Source organism: Microplitis mediator, chromosome 1, assembly GCF_029852145.1.
Source record: "Microplitis mediator isolate UGA2020A chromosome 1, iyMicMedi2.1, whole genome shotgun sequence".
Lineage (NCBI taxonomy): Eukaryota > Metazoa > Arthropoda > Insecta > Hymenoptera > Braconidae > Microplitis > Microplitis mediator.
In genome coordinates, this window is record NC_079969.1 from 12433341 (window position 1) to 12454543 (window position 21203).

Sequence of the window (21203 nt, forward strand, 5' to 3'; positions counted from 1 at the left end):
ATAATCTTGACAATTTTAACAGAGGCTTATAACGAGCTCTCTACTACGGAACTCTTCAGAATGGATAATAATCACACACTCCGATTGAATTCGATTGGAAAATTTTAATCGAATTTAATCTGAAAGTTTCGAATAAATCTGATTAAAAAATTTTAATTGGATTCAATCGGAATATAATTTAAAGAAAATTATTATTTTCTGATCAAATCTGATAAAAAATTCTTTATCGGATTTAATTGGAACATAATAATTTTATTCAATCGGATTCTTGGAACGCTCTCGAGTAATTTTGATACAATGTTTGTTTTCGATGGAATCTGATAGAAATCCGATTGAGTTCCAATCGGATTTAATCGGAGTTTTTAATTAGGGAAGCCAGGGAAGTTTTTTTAGACTCAGTAACTGCCGATTGAGGGAAAGACGCTTTTATTACGGACAGGCGTCTGACGAGTACTCGACCATGTGTAAATAAAATGTAAAAATTTAATTACCTATTTATTAATGATATTGCTGAATTGAATGTTACTATTGCTCCGATTTCATTTTGTAATGGTTGGTAAGATGGAATTAAATTTGAATATAAATCGGCTTCAATCTCCTCGGCTTCCGTCGGTTCATTATTTGTACATTTTTTGAGTAAAATCTAATAATGAAAATTTTTAATTATAATAAATGACGATATATAGTATATTACATACCTAGGCCAGTGAAATAAGAAATGTCTCAGATCACATGTAATTGTTGGCTGAGGCTGACAAACATGTCTGAGGCTTTCTTTTTTACTGGCCAAGGTGCGTAAACTATTTTTCTACTCGGCGGAGCCGGAAAGTTGCAACTTCGTTCAGGGCAGCGGCCCGAAAGTTGCCACTTTCCGGCCGGAGGGCAGAAAAATGTTTTTATTAATTTTTTTTCATACATTTTCTATATAATGATATTGTGACAGTTTCCATACACATTCTTTAGAGGTTGAATTTTCTACTAAGAGCACATGTAAAGCATCAACAGCTTTTGCTCTACTTTTACATTGAACATAAGATCGATAGCTTTTAGGGAAATCGAATCGCATTACAAAATTACATTTTGGTATTTCAATTCCTAAAAATTAAATATCACATTAATAATTTAATATAAATAAAGAGTGTTAATCAATAATTAGACACAATTACAAAAGAATTAGTGATTCTTTAAATAAAATACATTAAGGGCATCCTTGGACAATACCCCCCCCCCCTGCCCCTTAGAACGAAATTCGTTAAATAAATTTTAGTAAAATTGATGTCAATATTATAATTCTAATTTTCAAAATTTGTAGACTAAAATGTATTTACCACATTTCGTTTGACTGCTAATTGCCCTGATTAAAAACTCCGTTTAATTCGATTGAATTTGATCGGATTTCTATCAGATTCGATCAAAAACAAACATTAAATTAGAATAGCGCGAGAGCGTTCCAAGTATCTGATTGACTTTCAATCAAATTTAATCGAAAAATAATAAATTCATTTTTTCGATATTTTCGGATTGAATCCGATCACATCCGATAGAAATATTTTAACCGAATTTTATCAGAAGATAATAGGGGTGTGCGAATAATTCGAACTACGAATAATAGTATACTTTTTGATTTAAAATAAATTACCCGAAGAAAACAATAGCTCAATTTCAATGTATGTTCATCTCTGTCAGTAACATAAAAAATCTAGATACTATTGGCAAGAGATATTTTCAATTTATTTTGGTTTTTATAATTATTAATTTCCGTTTAAAAAAAAAAAAAGAAGAAAAAGGTTACACATGCAATATTTTAAAATTCTCTTAACTAATTTCTCCAAGTTTTTTTTATAGAGAATTTTAAAATATTGCATGTGTAACCTTTTTCTTCTTTTTTTTTTTTTAAACGGAAATTAATAATTATAAAAACCAAAATAAATTGAAAATATCTCTTGCCAATAGTATCTAGATTTTTTATGTTACTGACAGAGATGAACATACATTGAAATTGAGCTATTGTTTTCTTCGGGTAATTTATTTTAAATCAAAAAGTATACTATTATTCGTAAGTAGAATATTTTGATACACGATGCAATAGAATTCAAATGGGAAACAATAGAAAATCCAGTGATATTTCGATAATTCGCGAATTATTCGAAAATTTACGAATTATTTGAAATTTTTCGAATAGCTTCGTGAGCTTTCGAATTATTCAGGAACTTCGAATTTTTTCGAATCGAATATTAATATTCGATTCGAACGATATTCGCACACCCCTAGGAGATAACGGTTTTGTTTTCAATTATTTTCCAATTGAATCCAATTCAAGTTTCTTAATCAGATTTTATCGGAAAATAATAAATTTTTTCCGGTTAACTGTCCAATTTTCGATTAACTTTCAATCGGATTCATTCAAAACTTTCCGATTAAAACTGATTTAAATTCAATCGGAAATTTCCGATTAAATCCGATTAGAATTTTCCAATTAGATTCAATCGGAGTTTTTAATTGGAGCTCTAAAATTTCATTTCGTATCGATGATTTTTAAATTTAATTATTTAGTATAGCAACTAATGTTTATAAATTCGAAAAGTTTGAGCATACTTTTTAACTTTCCGCTAAGAAAATTAAAAATTTTCAAAAATTCGGAAACTTATTGGTTTCGGTCTGATTTTCGAAAATCGAATTGCTATCAGATCTTGACGTTTTGAGGTTCTAGGAAGCTATTCTGGCTAATTTCAAGATGATGTCCGAGTGTATATACGTTAGGGCGTTTCAAGAAAAACAAAAATTTTTTTTTTTTTTTTAGAACCAGGCTCAAAAGTTTCGTTTAGATGCCGAAATAGGCCTCTGAAAATATGAGCCCTTAATATTAATATTAAGATTGTCCGCATCGCACTTTTCGATTTCCCAAAAGAACAACATAGGGAAAAAATTTGTATTTCTTCTGATTTTTGAAACTAATGAACCATAAATTGCATTGTAATGTCCATCAACTATTTCTGTAGAGAATTGAACGCTCTACAAAAAAAGTTTCTTATCATTTTTTGATAAATCCATCTGTTCGAAAGTTATTGGAGCTTGAAGTCAAATCTATAGTAAATTTCTAGATCTTTTTATCTTTCCAGCAAAACTATCAGACTTATCAAAAAATGTCGTAGGACCTTTTTTGTAGACAATTTTGTTCCCAACAAATTATTTCTTGCGAAATTCATACAAATTCCGCATTGTTTTCCAGTAATTTTCATTTAAAATTAAGTTCTTAAAATCGATTAGAAGTCTATTATTTTAATAAGCTTGGCATTAAAATGGAAATAACTAGAAAACAATGCAGAATTTGAATGAACTTTATTGAAAATAATTTGTATTATATTTTTGCATTGAAAAACGTTCCAATCATTCTAGATGATTGAAATTAAAAATTTAACATAATAAACACAATTACTTAATTTTCTGAGTGTACTGTACCGATCAAGCTCAATTTCTCACAGCACCTAGGAATTAATAAGCCGCTTCGCATACGATGTTAAAGATCTAGATCTAGATCAGTTAATCCGTTCAAAAGTTATAGAATATTTACATACTGACACACGTACGTACGCACATACACACATTTATACACTCGACATCCTCCTAAAAATGATCAGGATAGTCTCTTAGGACCTTAAAAATTTTCAATTTTCAATTTTCTTAGTGGGAAGTTTAGGAATTACTATTATTATACTAATTAAGACATCTTACCTTCTTCCAAAATTGCCGTTGCGATAAGTAAATTACACTCGTGAATCCTGAAACGTTTCAAAACTTCCTCTTGCTTCCGATGTTCCATTTCAGGATCTTGACAATTTGTCTTTTCTTCATGAGTTCTCTCAGTTGTATAAAGAGGCGATAAATAATTTAAATCATCATCGCATTTAGCGATTTCCTATTGAGAAAATTTTTTAAATACGCATTAATAAATACTGATAAGAACATTAATATTCACATTGATGATATGAAAAATTTTGTATTTTTATTTTAACTTTTAATTTATAAACGGTACTTACATACAACAAGTAAAACAAAATTTTAGCAGTAAATCCTTTGTCTACAAATACGATACCACAAAGTAAATCAGGGTCTGTAATATTTCGATGAGGTCGTGAAAACTTAGATATTTTTGTTTTATCATTTGTTTTATGGAATTGCCTAGGATTTATTTTATTCGTATTTTGGTCTTGAATATTAATAAAATTTTTATTAAAGTTATCTGTAAAAAATGTTACTTAAATAATTGTAATTTATTACACTGAGGGAAAAAAAATAAAATTCAAGTCATTATTTTTCACTTTACTTTAGCAATAAATTTCTAGAAGCATTAATTACTTAAAGCAACCAAATATTTCGGTAATTTCCTTAATAATTTCAAATCTATTACAACTGAAAACTTTAAGAAACCAATTATTTGGTTAAATAAAAAAAGGAATTCAAGAAAGATATGATTAAAAATTATAAAAAAATTCTTGCACTAAGAAAAGAATTTGTTTCTATTTAACAAAATAATATTTTTCATGGGTATTGATAAAAATCTATAAACTATTAAATATTTAAATTTTATGGTTCATAAAAACAATGTTTGTTAAGGTAGAAAACTAATCTGAATAACATTGAATAAAAAAAGGCGTCAAATAATATTTTTTTGACAAAATAATTTTTTTTTGTTAACATTAAGCAAGTAAATAAAATGTAACTGAAGTTCCAAAGGTTCATTGAACGAAATTATCTACATAATTGAAAAAAATTATCTAAGGCCACAAATGCTCAAACTAAAGTGAAATGGGCACGGAGTCGAGTGTAAAGGGTCGAATAGACAAGTTACCGGAACCACCCTTATATATATGTAACCCACACAAAGAGTATTTTAAAAAAAGTTCCAACGCACCCTCTCCTAAAAATTAAGAAAAAATTCCTGAAATCCTCTGTTTGTATGTGGAATTTTTCTACCCTATTTTGATTCAGCGGAACCAACCCCTTCACCTATCCTTACGCTAGTACAGTCTATATCAGTACAGACGGTTTCCAGACTTTCTTGTGGGAGTTTAATGGACCGTCTGTAGTGAACAGACTCTACTAGCGTGAGGGTTGATGAAGGGTTTGGTTCCGCATAATTGAAATAGGCTGGAAATATTCTACATGTGAAGAGGATATTTTATGAATTTTTACAGAATTTTAGAAGGGTGTGTGACGGAACTTTAAAAAATACTCTTTGTGGGGGTTAGATATATCGGTGGTTTCAGAGGGTGGTTTCGCTAAATTGTTTATTTGACCTCTTTATACCCGATTCTGTTCCCATTTTACTTTAATTTGAGTATTTTTAGCCTTAGATAATTTTTTTCAATTATGTAGATAATTTCGTTCAATGAACGTTCGGAGCTTCAGTTAAATAATAAAATACTTGAACAAAGTAATTATTTAACTTTAAAGAAGAAAATAATTGCTTGGCACTATTTAAGTAACTGAAATACTTGAATCAACCATTTTTTAAAAATATTTATTTTTTTCTCTCAGTATAAAATATAATTAAAACTTCAAATACTTACATGGCACACATTTGCTATTATTAATACATTTTTTATTACTCTTATCATGAAAAGAAGTAAATGTTTTAAGCGCTTCTAACAAGCGATGTACTTTAGGTGACGAGTAATTCAAAATTTTACTTTTTTCAGGAATGTTTCGGAATTCATAGTCACAAATTGCACGAATTTTTATCATAACAGATGCTATCATATTAAGCAGTAGATAATGCCGTTCATACGGTGTTTTAATTTTAAGTTTTTCAGCTAAAACTAAAAGAGATAATGCAGCACGATCTGCACACCATGGACCCAAAGTTTCAAGTATAATTGAAAAATCTTGTAACAATTCACGGGGCTTTGCGGTTGGATCAGGAATTTTTTGGATGTCCTCTAGAAATTCATCTTGATAAATTTCCGTTGGATCATACCGATGATCGTCTAAAAAATTCATTGCATCTACTATTACTTTTTCAAGTACACTGTGTAATGTTCCCTTTGTTCCAGTTTTATATTCAACAACATATTCTTTTGGTTTTGAGCTATACCTGGAAAACAGATTTATCTATTTGTTCAAATACGTATTTTGCTAAGAGACATCTTGCTAACGAAAAAAAAAAAAATCAATGAGTAGACATAAAATATTTTTTTTTAATTTTTAAATGTCTCTTCATTGCATCGAAGATCGTATTGAATTTCGAAATCTACTAGATTGATAATTTCTGACCCTGTTGAATAAATAAATTTTTTTTTTTTTGTTTTACTATCAATCTAAAAAGTTAATCGGATTTAAATTATAATAAACATCTGCGATTGTCGTGAAAATCTATTGACTTGCGACATTCGCTTGTCAAATATACGATAACATTTTTTTTTATACACAAAAAAAAAAAAAGGATTTCTTAGCACAAAAATTTTTACTCGCCCCAAGGAAGTCTTTACTTGCCCCAGAAATTTTTTGCATTATGAATTAAAAACAAAAATTTTCTTGGGGCAAAAACAAATGTAAAAATTTTGTCTCTGCATGCATATAAAAAATAAAAACTCAAAAACTCAAAAATGAAATTCAAAATTTGAGACTATTTCGATGAACCTGAAGTTCCGAACGTTGGATGCCAACGAATTTTCAAATTCCTTGAGAGCAGAAAAAAATATTCCTGACAGTAAAATAAGGTGCCGGATGTTGGAAAAATTAGAAAAAAGTCCCTGTGGATATCGGAGGCCGAGTCCCTCCCTCACAAATCAAAGTTGCAAATTTAAAAATCCGAAAAAATTGACGATGTTCCGGAGTACGGAGGGTAACCAAGATTTTTTTCTGAATCCATATTTTGTTCGGATTTTTAAATGCCACCGGTGACATATGAGGGTGGATTGCCAAGGTTCCAGAATACAAAGGGTATCCAAAATTTTTTTCTGAGCCTATACGAGAGTAATGGACCCTCCAGAATTTTTTCGGAATAAACAAAAACGTACAAGTGTATTTTTCTGATATTTAAATTTAACCAGTGACATGTGAGGGTGGATTGACGATGTTCTGGAGTACGGAGGGCATCCAAGACTTTTTTCTGAATCCATATAAGTGAAATAGACACTCCAGAATTTTTCCGGAGAAAACAAAAGCGTAAAAGTTTAAAAAATGAAAATTTTCAGACTGATCCCTTATTAAGAGAAGCGATTCAAAACGATTTGCAATGTTAAATGCTCATAAGCAGGACGATTTAAAAGTATTCAAAATATTCAAAAGCATTAAAAAGTATTCAAAATTTTTTTTTCTAATCGTTTTAACTCGCTTTTTTTTTTTTTTTAATAAGAGATAAGACTTATCGGAAAATTTTTATCAGTTTTGAGAGCGACTTTTTTAAATTTGAGAAATTTAGTAAGAAATGAACAAATTTTCTGGAATCGTGTCCTCCTATAATTTTTTCATATTTGTATTTCTATTTATATTGAGGTAGTACAAAAGTTTGACAAAAGTTCGAAATTGTCTCAAATTTTGAAGTTCAGCATGTCGAACTTTTTTTTTTACATGGTGTTGGATTCTCTGTACAAAAATCAATCTTTATTCTTATATATACTTTATTTAATTATTTCTCTTTACTAAATATTCTGTTCGAAATATTATTTCGAACAGTGTTGCATTTAAGTTGTAGTATATATATTTAAGTTCAAAATATGTATATTAGACTGGGCCAAAAAAATCGACTATTTTTTTTAAGTTGTTTTTGGTAGGATTTATTTTTTTAACTGCCCGCTAAGAAAAGTATAAATTTTCAAAAATTCGGGAAGTTATTGTTTTCACCCCGATTCGCGAAAATCGAAATTTCATCAGATGTCGACGTTTTGAGGTCCTAGGAAGCTATTCTGACTATTTTCAGAATGATGTCCGAGTGTCTGTATGTATGTATGTATGTATGTATGTATGTATGTGTGTGTGTGTGTGTGTGTGTGTGTGTGTGTGTGTGTGTGTGTGTGTGTGTGTGTGTGTGTGTGTGTGTGTGTGTGTGTGTGTGTGTGTGTATCTGTTTGACCGGTCTATAACTTTTTAACTAATGAACCGATTTGGATGGTTGAGGCGGCAATCGAAAGAGCTTGTTGGCCACCAACTTTTCTGAAAATTTCAGATCATTTGATCAAGTAGACTCGATAATATTGGCGAATTACGAAAAAAAAAATTTTTTTTTTTAGTTTTTTATTGATTTCTCAGAAACGACTTATACGATCAACTTCAAAATCTAATCAGCTCTAGAACTTGATAAAACGCATCGATTGCCGCCTTAGCCATCAAAATCGGTCAATTCGTTCCTGAGATATCGTGGGTGAAAGAAATGCTAATATCGGTTTTTTTCGAAAACAATGGCACACAAAAGTATTTTCGAGCTCGAGGAGCTCGAAAACAGCGGGAAGTTTTGGGGCTGGCCCGCAGGGTCAACCGATAGACAGATTTTTTTTTTCGATTCGTTATTAAAGTTGTTTTGACTCAACTTCAATATTGAATAACTTTCGAAGGAGTGAATTTAGCAAAAAATGTTAAGAGACCTTTTTTGTAGAGCATTAAATTTTCTTAAAGAACATGTATCTTGCGTAAAAAAAAATTTCAATATTTCTAGTAGTTACAAAAAATCCAAAATAGAAACAAACAATTTAAAAAACAAATCAATGTTTAAGGCACGGTTACAAGAAAACCGCTCGTTTTACGTCAATTTACTAAGAGAGATTTTTTGTAGGGAATTCAATTTCCTTTAAGAATATACATTGCTCAAATTTTTCAGATGGATGATTCACAAGTTTTGGGTAAAAAATGAAATTTCTGTCAAAAAACTAAAAGTCGTAACGATACACCTCTACTCTTAATTTCAATATTCAGAGCTCAAACTTGCACAATAATTTTTTTTTGTCATCAGGAATAATATTTTCACAATATCGAAAAAAAAAAAAAATAGTCGATTTTTTTGGCCCAGTCTAATGTATATGTTTACTTAAGGAAGAGAAAGCTAGCATGGATCAAATTTTATGACCTTAAGTACTTGGGTCGACGAGAGATTGAGGCCCATATTCCAAGTAAATGCAAGGCAATGTGTTTTTCTTCATTTGCACTTATATATATATATATATGTACATATATATATATTGAACCTAGAGATCTTTGTTATACAAAAAGAGGAGAGGTTGTTGGACCTCAGTGTTAAATAATATTAAAAGAATAAGTTAGTCTAAGCTAAATCTCTTACGAGTGAAGACATACCCTGGAGCGTGTATTTTAATAAAAGATATAATATTCCTTTGTTTAATAAATTGATTTGTTTCATTCACGATTACCATACCTAAATTCCCAACACATGGGTTTAATTCTTCCATATTAGATAAAAAAAGTCAATCTTATTAAAATTTTGTAAGATTAAAATTTTTTATATTTTTTGATTCAAAAAATTGTTTTTAATTACAAGCAACTTCTAAAACTGTAATCACGATGAAAACAGTAATTTTTCTGAAATTCATACGAGCAATTAACACTAAATAAAAGTTTTAATTGTCCTCCCGATTGTTTGATTGTTTATTAAAAAGTCAAAAAAGTGTTAAATTAATTACCTCAATATTGATAAAATGTCACTAGTTGTTTCAACATGACATTTAAAAGTTGATTCAAATCTTTCAATTTCTAAGCTTAATCGTCCAGGTTCTTCGGTTAATCCGAAAAGAGGGACAGCTAGTCCAATAAATCTACATAAATTATTTTTATTTGACTTAACAATTTTTAACGCTTGTTTAAGATCATCATTCGCTACTAGCAATTGGCATTGATCGATTATAATCAAATTTATTTGTGATCCTAATATTTTTTTCTTTTGTAATAACTCATTAAACAATTCACTTGTTAGTATTATCACCTACGCATAAAAATAAGTTTTATTAGAAAATAAATTCAAGTTGTTGTCAAAAGTTTATTTTAACATTTCTTACATGAGCGTTCAAAAATTTATTGACGAATTCATCAGTCTCATTATTCAAAGTTCCAACCCAAACTTTTAAGTCTGTTAGTTGTTCAATGTATTGCGCTTTAAGTAAACATAATTCATGGTTATCAAGAATATATACTATTTTTTTACTATCTGTATTTAATAAGCTGTAATTAATAAAAATAAATTAACATACATATACAATTTATTTACAATATAATTTCTCTCGCGATTTTTACAATACTGTTTAAATAGCGTAATGATAAAATATGAATATAGTACACTGAGAAAAAAATTTTCTCCTGACAACTAAATTTTAGTTATGACAACAAAATGATTTGATTGTCCATTGCCAATCATATATTTGGTTGTTTTAACTAAATATTTTATAATACACCAACAAAACAAATTAATAGAAACTATAAAATATTTAGAAAAGATAATTACGCGTTTAGTAATAAGCATAAATTTAAGTTGATTACCTGTAGAGCTTATAAAGTAGTTATAATGAAATATATGAGTGATCCTTAGAGAATGAGTTATTAATAATAATTAAATATTATTTTAAAATAACAATATATTTATTTAACAATTAAATAAATGGCTACCCTAGCGGTTTTGGTGCCACCGTGAGAACTCGGAAAAAACTCGACAGAAACTCGGTGTTTCGACAGTGTTTTCGCGGTAGAAACGTGGCGTTTTGTGGGCAATTACGACACGGAGTTTTTACTGAGTTTTCACCGTGTTTTTGAAGAGTATTGCCAGTTTTCTCTTGGAGTTTTGTTGGTGTTTTCTTGGAGTTTCGTCGGTGTTATCACGGACTTTTGTTGGTGTTTTATCGGAGTTCTTTGGGTGTTTCCTTGTAGTTTAGTCAGAGTTTCCACAGATTCTAGCACTTTTAGCGCCACCGTAGAAATTCGAAAAAAACTCGGTGTTTCGAGGGAGTTTTGACGGTGTTTTCATGGCAGAAACGCGGTATTTTTGTATACAGTTACGACACGGAGTTTCTACGGAGTTTTGTTAGTGTTTTTACTGACTTTCGTTGGTTTTCTCTCAGAGTTTTATTGGTGTTTTTTAATTATTTGACTGGAATACTTAGAAAAGTCTGAGAATTTCAGTTTCAAAAATCTGTGGTCACCATGAATTAATATCTAAAATGAAAAACATCGAAGAATAACTTAAGAGTTTATTAAAAACACGATTTCTAATAAGCCACCGTGGCTCAGTACCATAAGTCTCGAGTGATCGGTCTAAGTTCGGGTAAAATTATTTATTCATAAAAAAAAATTTTGTTAAGGCTCAGAACTAATCTGAACAACATTAGATAAAAGACGGCATGGCTACACTGAGAAAAAATTTCTCTTCGAAGAATTAAATTGGTTTTGTTAAATTCTGTTAGACTGAAATTTATTTGGGACAACTAAATTTTATTACGTCAACATAATCTATTTTGTCATTTTAAACAAATGATTTAATAGACTCTATTTGGTTGGCATTAATATTTCTCTCTCTAAGATAATAAAATCATTTGGCAAAGTTAAGAAAATATTTATTTAATGGACAACCAAACTATTTGAGCAAAATATTATTATATTAACTCTAATAAATATTACTTAGTCACAAAAAAATATATTCATTTAGAATAAATATATCTATTTGTTCGAGGTTAATAAATATATATTTGAACCTAATAATTATTGATTTAAAAGTTATGATGTTAGGCAGCAGCAGCGGGATTAGTTCGGTGATCGCCGCTAGATCGTGCCCACCACTTGTAGTGTCCCTGGTAAGAAACTTATTTCAGAATTATTATATTCCCGACTTGAACCATTTATAGGACGGGTTATCCTCCGTAAATCAGCACAGTAATGATAACCCTTTTTTATAGTAATATAGGAGTATCCTATATTACACTATGACATTGATGCTTAATATTAATGCTTTCCTGAACAATTATTGTCATAGTACAAAAAAAATACGTGTGAAGGAAATAAATCATTTTTCTAAATAGCCATTTATTTAATTGTTAAATAAATATATTGTTATTTTAAACTAATATTTAATTACAATATTTAATTACCGGCACACAAAGAAAAAAGTTGTCTGTACTTTTGACGGGACTGGTATATCTTCATGTATTTCGACCCGCTGAATCTGAATCTGAGGTCTATTTGACCCGTACACCGTCAAATTTTCGAGAAAACTTTGAAAAGCCGAAAAAAATGGCGAATATCGGCAGTTTAGGTGATTTAAAAAATTTTTTTGACCTAAACCAAGCATGATTTTTATGTATTTCGATTCGCTAAATACTTATCTGAAGTTTGTTTAGACCATAAGCCGTGAAAAGTTTAAGTAAATTCCAAGAAACCCTGAAAAATTGCAAACAAAAGCAAAAAATTCCAGATATTGTGTTGAAAAAAATTTTATAAAATTAGATCAATCATGATTCTCATGTATTTTGATCCGCCGAATATAAATCTCGAACTTCTATGGCCTAGACATTTCTAAAAATCTACATACATGGTAAAAAAAAACCACTGAAAATAAAAAAAAATCAAGTCTGTTATGATAAAAATCAATTTTTAAATAAAAATAAAAAATTTTTAACATGTTATCCGATCTGTGGAATATAAATTTAAAATTCAACCAAGACCCTAGTGTAATGAAAACAATATCAAAATAAGTAGAATTAACTAAAATTTTTTGAGGTTTTGGATCAAAAAATTTTAAATTTATATTACACAGATCGAATAACATGTTAAAAATTTTTCATTTTTATTTAAAAATTGATTTTCATCATAACAGACTTGATTTTTTTTTATTTTCAGTGGTTTTTTTTTACCATGTATGTAGATTTTTAGAAATGTCTAGGCCATAGAAGTTCGAGATTTATATTCGGCGGATCAAAATACATGAGAATCATGATTGATCTAATTTTATAAAATTTTTTTCAACACAATATCTGGAATTTTTTGCTTTTGTTTGCAATTTTTCAGGGTTTCTTGGAATTTACTTAAACTTTTCACGGCTTATGGTCTAAACAAACTTCAGATAAGTATTTAGCGAATTGAAATACATAAAAATCATGCTTAGTTCAGGTCAAAAAAATTTTTTAAATCACCTAAACTGCCGATATTCGTCATTTTTTTCGGCGTTTCAAAGTTTTCTCGAAAAATTTGACGGTGTACGGGTCAAATAGACCTCAGATTCAGATTCAGCGGGTCGAAATTCATAAACATATACCGGTCCCGTCAAAAGTACAGACAACTTTTTTTTTTTGTGTGCCGGTGTTATTATTAATAACTCATTCTCTAAGGATCACTCATATATTTCATTATAACTATTTTATAAGCTCTACAGGTAATCAACTTGAATTTATGCTTATTACTAAACGCGTAATTGTCTTTCCTAAATATTTTATAGTTTCTATTAATTTGTTTTGTTAGTGTATTATAAAATATTTAGTTAAAACAATGGTAATTGTTTACAATCACTGCTCCACCTATTTTTGGCAATAAAAAATCGAAAAATGCATATTTTCTAACTTTTTTTTTTTTGAAAATATTCTACTTTTTGACGCATTTCAAGATTTGAATTCATTAATTCGTGAAAATATAATTATCTACTAGCAAATTCAATTTATAACGTGCAAAAATACATATTTTTGCATTTTTTTACAAAATTTTTAACAAAAACATCAAAAATATGTATTTTTGCCCTATAGAAATTAAATTTACCAATAGAAAATCAAATTTTTACGAATAAATGAAATCATATTCTTAAATGCGCCAAAAAATAGAATATTTAAAAAAAAAAAATTTCATGATCGCATAATTTTTCGATTTTTTATGGCCAAAAATAGGTGGAGGCGTGATTGTAAACAATTACTAAAATTTTTTTCTCAATGTACTATTCAGTGATCGAAAATTATTGCCAAGTATTTGGTAAATAGCATAACTTTAAACCTCCCCAAATTATTAAATAGCAGGTGATTTGGAACTTTTCGAAAGGATTAAATGCTCAAAAATTATAAGGATTTGAAGTTTGTAGAACAATTAAAAATAGTGCTGTACAATTTGACCGACTAAACTGGCCATAAAGTTTAACCAGATTAATTAATTTATCAGCCAGCTAGCTAATTTGAATTCATCGGTTAACTTAGTTAACCGGTTACTCGGTTAAATTAGTTAACTGGTTAACCGATTAACCAGTTAACTAATTAATCGGTCAAACAGTAAAATTGATATCTTGCTATTTGTAAGCTAGGAATTATGATTAAGCCGCATATCATTAACGTATGTTGAAAAGTACAATATTTATCAGATGAATAAAATTACTTAAATTATTAAATTAAAGTTTTCTTTTCATAACATGTCATCACAATGAAAATAATTATAAAGTTCTATTAAATTCATCGTTCTAAAACTTATTTTCAAATATTTAAATTTTCTTAATAATACAAGAAAAACCACTCCAGCATAAAGATATCATTTTAAAAGTAAACATGCAGATAAATCACAATTAAGTCGTCAAACTGAAGACCTTGACTCCAGTGATTCTGATTCTAGAAGTGCGAACGGTTCAAATTTAGATTCTTCTCCGATTAAAAAAAAAACGAATCCAAGTGTCTAAAAAGCCATATTACAGCAACAGAGAACGCGATTGTTAAATTTTTTTTCTTATAAATATTAAAAATACTATCGATCCTACTCAAAATCCTCTGTGAACCGTGACTATAAAGTTTATAATCGGAGAAGATTCTGAATTTGAATCGTTGCCACTTCTTGAAATAAATGTCAATATAATTAACACAATATTTTAATAATATTAAATTATAAATCAAAATGTATTAACCGAACTGATTTAAAAAATTTTAGAGTATTTAATTAAAACGATATACATCAACTATACTTAGAATCAGAATCACTACAGTCAAGGTCTTCAGTGACTATTTGATTGTAATTTATCTGCATGTTTACTTTTGAAATGATATCTTTATGCTGGAGTTGTTTTTCTTTTATTATGTAGAAAATTTGAATATTTGAAAATAGGTTTCAGAAGGATGAATTTAATAGAACTTTATAATTATTTTCATTGTGATGACATGTTATGAAAAGAAAACTTTAATTTAATAATTTAAGTAATTTTATTCATCTGATAAATATTGTACTTTTCAACATACGTTAATGATATGCGGCTTAATCATAATTCCTAGCTTACAAATAGCAAGATATCAATTTCACTGTTTGACCGATTAACCAGTCAACTAATTTAACCGAGTAACCGGTTAACTAAGTTAACCGATGAATTTAAATTAGCTAGCTGGCTGATGAACTAATTAACCGGGCCAGTAGGGTGGCGTAAAAAACCGACTATTTTTATTTTTTTTCGATCTCGCATGAAAATTTCTTGGTTTACGATGTTTTAAGAATCCTCTCAAAAAATCAGGTCGATAAAAAATTTTCAAGAGGACGCTCACGAATTTTGAAAATATCAAAAATGACCGAAATTCGTAATTTTATTTCTAAATATTTTCTTTCTCGTGGCAGCAATAGTTGATTTTTGTAAAATCATGAGTATGCTGAAAATTTCAGCTCAAAATTTAAATATTTAAACGGCGCTCAAGAATTATGAATATAAACTGATAATATGTAACTAATAGTTTGAATTAGTTTTTGTATTTTTTTATAACTCAATTATTGTCATTTCACTTCAATATAACTTTTGCATAACCGAAAATATAGAGGACAGTCTTAAACAATAAAATTTGGTAAGTTTTGAATAAGCGAAAAAACCTTCAAATTGAATTAAAAAATGAACAAGTATGTAAATAACTTATTATTTCTATTTCTCGGGTTATATTTTCGTTTGTTGTCATGCAAATTGATGGTGAAAAAATCGAGAAGCTTTATTATTAATATTTAAAGGTCGCTCGAAAACGTCCAAAAGACAGCACTTGGAAACATTCAAAATTCTTGAGCGAGGTTTAAATATTTAAATTTTGGGCTTAAATTTTCAGCGTAGTTATGATTTCACAAAAATAAACTATTACAGCCACGAAAAAGAAAAAAATTTGAAATAAAAAATTCGAATTTCGATCATTTTTTCTATTTTCAAAAGTCGTGAGCGACTTCTTGAAAATTTTTGATCGAGCTGATTTTTGGAGAGGATTCTTAAAACATCATAAGCCAACAAATTTTCATGAGAGATCGAAAAAAAAAAATTGTTGGTTTTTTTGCGCCATCCTAATGGCCAGTTTAGTCGATCAAATTGTACAGCATTAATTAAGAGTATTAAAAAACATTTTTTTCTTAATCTTTCCAAATCGCTTTTCTTAATCAGAGTCAAGTCAAAACCGCGAGGGTTAATTTGTTAAAGTAATAAATTATAAAATTGCTTACTCTCGATTGCCAGTAACATATTCCTGAATCAATTTTATCGTAATAAAAGTTTGTTCAGTGTATTTTCCTAAACAAATTATAATATTCTTCTGTTTCGCAGCATAAAGTAATTCTACCTGTAAAATAAATTAAATCCAACAACTCAATTATAAATATTATACCGATACTTTATAAGTATAAGATAATGTCATTATTAAAAATTAACAAACCTGATATTCTCTTGGAGTAAAAGATTTAGTATATACTAAATCATTGAATGGAAATGCCATTGAAATTATTTGGTAGAAAACAAACTATTACATTTAAATTAGATAAGATTTAACACTTGCATTAATCAAATCTTCTCAAACTGATTAAAAGATCAAAATATTATTTGCTTGAAGAGGCTATATGTCAACAATAATAGAAATAAATTTAAATCTGATGAAAAAAACATTAATTCAACTTTATGTATTTATTCTTACATCAAAAAGTATTATAATCCTGAAGTTAGCAAACAATTAGTAATTTTCGGATTTTTTTTTCAACAAATCAATTACAAAAAATCAAAAACTAAAAATATGCACGTGCAGAAAATTTTAAAAACTACAAGTGCAATTTTTTCGAATATTTTTTTTTATAATTTATCGTTTAAAAAAAAAATCAAAAATTATTAGACCTCGGCTAACTTCAGTATCATAAAGTATTAAGATAAAATACAAACCAAAAATATCATATCGAAAATTTGATGCCTATTTTTACATAAATTAATTATGTATTTTGAGTTTTCACTTGTTCGATAATAAACACATTAGTTTTCATTTCAAATTTTTTCATAACCTCAACTCTAACAAAGCTGACAACTTTTATAAATTTAACGATTGTTATGGTGGCAAATCGGTCCACAGTTCCCATGATAGCCAGCTCCCTTAAGTTGGCGGTGGGAATTCGAGTTTTTGCAATTTTTTTCAACAATACGTTTATTCGTCGTTTGTTCTCGATTGTTTGCTAAAAGATAACGTTTATTCGTTTTCAGTTTTTTTATAAAAAATTATTAAAAAATTGACACTTAAGTTGGCGCCAACTGCAGTTTTTTCGACTTTTTTCGTTTTTTTATACTTTTGAGCTTTTTATCGTTTGTTTGATTGAAAATAACGTTTGTTCGATGTTCTTTATATTTTAAATTGGTTATTAAGGGCCAGTTTTTCAAACCGAGTTTATTTTTGTCCGGTTTATTAATATTGCTAGTATATCTATATATTAATAATATATTAATAATAGATGTACTAGCAATGATAGGTAATTAAACCCGGATTAAAAATAAACCTGGTTTGAAAAACTGGCCCTAAATAATTTGTTTTACAGGCTAATTACCTTAATAGCCACTTTAGCTTGAAATTGACGGTAATTTGATGTTGAAATCGCCTGAAATCTGCTGCCTGAATTTGCCGATAATTTCACAGCAAAAGTTGAAAAGAAAAATTAGCGGTTACCCTGATAGCCACCCTAACCGTAAGTTAACTACAAGCTACTGCTGTATTCTGAAGCCAACTTAAAGAAAAGTGTTGGAGAGCAAGTAGTAACCTTTAAGTTGACAGTAAATTGTCTGTAACTATTTATTCAATTTGACTACAAGTGTTACTGGCGAATACTCATCTATACTCAAAATTTCTTTACTCAAGCACAAAGATGACATCTATACTCAGTGACAACTATATTCAATGACAACTGTACTCCACTAAATTTTTGTAAACATCTCATCTATATTATGTTTACTCAAAGTCTTCTATATTCAAAGACATCTTTACTCAATATCCACAGATAAAAAAGATTGTCGATAATGAAGTAATTCATAGATAAGACTATTCGGAAAGTCGATAACGAAGAAAATTAAAAAAGTATTTAAATATTAAATAAAGAAAAATTAATTTTTAAAATAAAAATAAAATGTTTTTATCATTTTTACTTTGAAAACGATTTAAAAAAATTTTACAAGAGCGTTTTTGTTAAGCTTTTGATTTAATTATAATTAATTAGTTATTTATAATTTCTCATGATGTATTGGTCTGAAATAAATGAAAAATAGTATATTACGCACCTAGGGAGGAAAGTAGGACATTCCAACCCGCGCAATATTGTCACCCGAGCCGAAGGCGAGGGTGACAAAAGCGCGGGTTGAGATGTCCTACTATCCTCCCGTGGTGCGTATACGATTTTTTATCAGACCAGGATCGAAAGTTCGATTAAAATGTAAATCATAAAGTTAGATGTTGAATCACGTTAGTTAACTATATATATTATAATTATAATATCGAAATAATTATTTGTTTACAATTTTCTAACTATAATAAATTATTAATAAAATAGATCTCTTTTATAAATAAATATAATAAACTTAAAAAATCACAAAAACAAAATTTGCGACACTTGGTCCCGTTGGAATTAAGAGCTCAAACTTTAAGGGAACTTTTTTCTGCCGTAATCGAAACCGTTTGTGAGGTGATCGTAATAAATTTAAAAAATCCTTTTAAGGAACACTTTACTGCACACTAATGCAAAGTTTCTCTTTACTGTATTAGTGTAACAAAGATATACCGTTCACTCACTTAGGTGCGAGAATGAACAAAAGTAAGAACTTCTGATGAGAATGCGGACTGATTTGATATGTTATTTGAAAAAAATTTTAGCTAAAAATAAAAAAAATAATTTTTTTCTTTTTGTTCATCATGCTGTACCCCCCAAAATTATAGTAGCTAAAAATCTGTAAAAATTCTGAAGCGTAGCTGCTAATATGAGGATAAAGTCTACAGAGTTTCAAATTTTTCGAACAATTACTTTAGCCGGAATAAAAACTTAATCGTTCAATGCCAAAAACCCCGTGTTATTTAAATGGGAAATTTACATCGCTGTGCGGCACGGGTTAAAATTGAGATAGAGACCTGAAACTTTGAGGATATTTTTTTTTATTTATTTCGAACCACATAAGCCTCTGGGAGCATAAAAATTCAAAAATGTCCAAAATAAGGACCACCCTAATATATATATATATATATATATATATTTTTTTTTTTTTTCTCTATTCATAATACATATATATATATATTTCTCAATTTATCTATAAATTGTCTTATTGAGAAGGTTATTTGCATATTTGCATGTTTAGGTTTCCACTATATTTAAATGGTGTATTACCGTACGATGGACGGTGTGGCTCAATAAGTTATAGATCAGATTGAATGGAATATAGTATAGGGCCGGATAGCTCAACTGGCAGAGCACTCGGCGCGATATCGAATTGATCTGGGTTCGATCCCCAGTCCGGGCTATCTATATTTTTCTCAATTTATCTATAAATTGTCTTATTGAGAAGGTTATTTGCATGTTTGCATGTTTAGGTTTCCACTATATTTAAATGGTTTCCACTATAAATAAATATATATATATATTTAAATAATATGACAATTTTTTAATATCAATGTTATTAAATTTTTATTCTGTCAACTATCAATCAAACTTAAATCCCCAATACTTGAAAAATGTTCAAAGTTTTTCAGCAGCAATTTAAAAGTATAAAGTATCAATTTGATTATTTGAGTTAAGTAATGCCATAAACGTTTCTTAATTGTAAGTGTATAACAGACTAGAGGATCAGACTACAAACCATCGATAACTAAAGTTAAGCAGCATCGGCGTGGGACATTAATGGGATGGGTGACCTCGTAGTAAAATAATTGTCGATGGTTAATAATTTTTTGTTTTTTTTTTTTATTTAATTTTAACCGACATTGATATTGATGAAGACAATAAATCCTGATTAAACTACTTAATTAATAATTTACAGATATTCTAAATGAGATTCTAAAAATGACTATATTCGTTCATGCATGATTATATATAATCATATATGATCATGTATAAACAGATCAAGTTATGTATGATCAGACCTGGCCAATTTTTGGATCTGATCATATATAGACAATTATGCATGATCATATATGATTAGACAAAATCTGTTTTCATCGGGTGATTAATTTTTTAATATTGAAAATAATTTCGTGATCATAACTTATCATTTAGTTATATAGTAGGGTTGAATTTAAAGTTCAGTTGAGCGGGTAAATAAGGATAATTTAAAATTACCATTTTGTGGTCGATAATGTCACTTGTATGTGACTATTAAAAATATAAAAATATTTTAGTAGGTTTCTGTTGGCTAAACTCAGTTCCTGGTAAACTTACCATAGTATCAGATTCGCCGAGCAAACATTTACTTAGCAGCAGTTTTCTTGAAATTCAACTTAGATAGCCACTGTTGCTGAGCAAGCTGCTTTAAATTTGCCATTCAATGGTAGCAGTAGAATTCGGGCAAATTGAGTGCCAAGTTGACAATTTACAGGCACAGTGACTATCAGGGTAGACTCGTTTTTAGAAGACAAACCAACCGACGGATTTGACTATAGCCGCAAGAAAGAAGCTAAAGAACAATGCATTCCTCAATTTGATACAAATTGGTGGAAAAGCTCACGTCAACTCATTGAACGCATCGATTTCTTGCATTCAACTTAACGTCAAATCCCGGGAGCATTTTTTTTTTCAGCTTGTAACGTAAGTGACTGTCAACGTAACTTCTTAGAAAAGTAAAACTTACCCTGATAGCCATTGTGCCGGCAATTCGTCGTCAATTTGAAACTGTCCTCAACCGAAACCTACTGCTGAGCAAACTTTCCCTGATAGCAAGATTTTCTGGTCAAAAAGTTGGTGTCAATTAGTTGTGATCAAATTGACGACAACTGTTGACTACAAGTAGTTACCAACTTTCCCAG

The 21203-nt window shown here is 29.0% G+C and overlaps 1 protein-coding gene across 3 annotated transcripts in view; it reads right to left on the reverse strand.

Annotated features, from left to right (window-relative positions):
• LOC130665727 (endoribonuclease Dcr-1) overlaps nt 1-17919 on the reverse strand; it is a 33621-nt gene extending 15702 nt beyond the window's left edge. Inside the window, exons 1-11 of one of the 3 annotated variants that reach the window (XM_057466288.1) lie at nt 17755-17919; nt 17105-17388; nt 16611-16787; nt 16402-16517; nt 10005-10167; nt 9633-9931; nt 5571-6094; nt 4038-4207; nt 3733-3916; nt 917-1095; nt 492-643 (exon numbers count right to left, since the gene is read on the reverse strand). In XM_057466288.1, coding sequence (XP_057322271.1) covers nt 492-643; nt 917-1095; nt 3733-3916; nt 4038-4207; nt 5571-6094; nt 9633-9931; nt 10005-10167; nt 16402-16517; nt 16611-16670 — 1847 coding nt within the window. In that variant the 5' untranslated portion in view covers nt 16671-16787; nt 17105-17388; nt 17755-17919. Of the gene's footprint in view, nt 1-491; nt 644-916; nt 1096-3732; nt 3917-4037; nt 4241-5570; nt 6095-9632; nt 9932-10004; nt 10168-16401; nt 16518-16610; nt 16822-17104; nt 17389-17754 lie in introns of all 3 variants that reach the window. The other 2 variants (XM_057466272.1, XM_057466280.1) reach the window with 2 other exon arrangements.
• Nucleotides 17920-21203: the final 3284 nt, after the last annotated feature.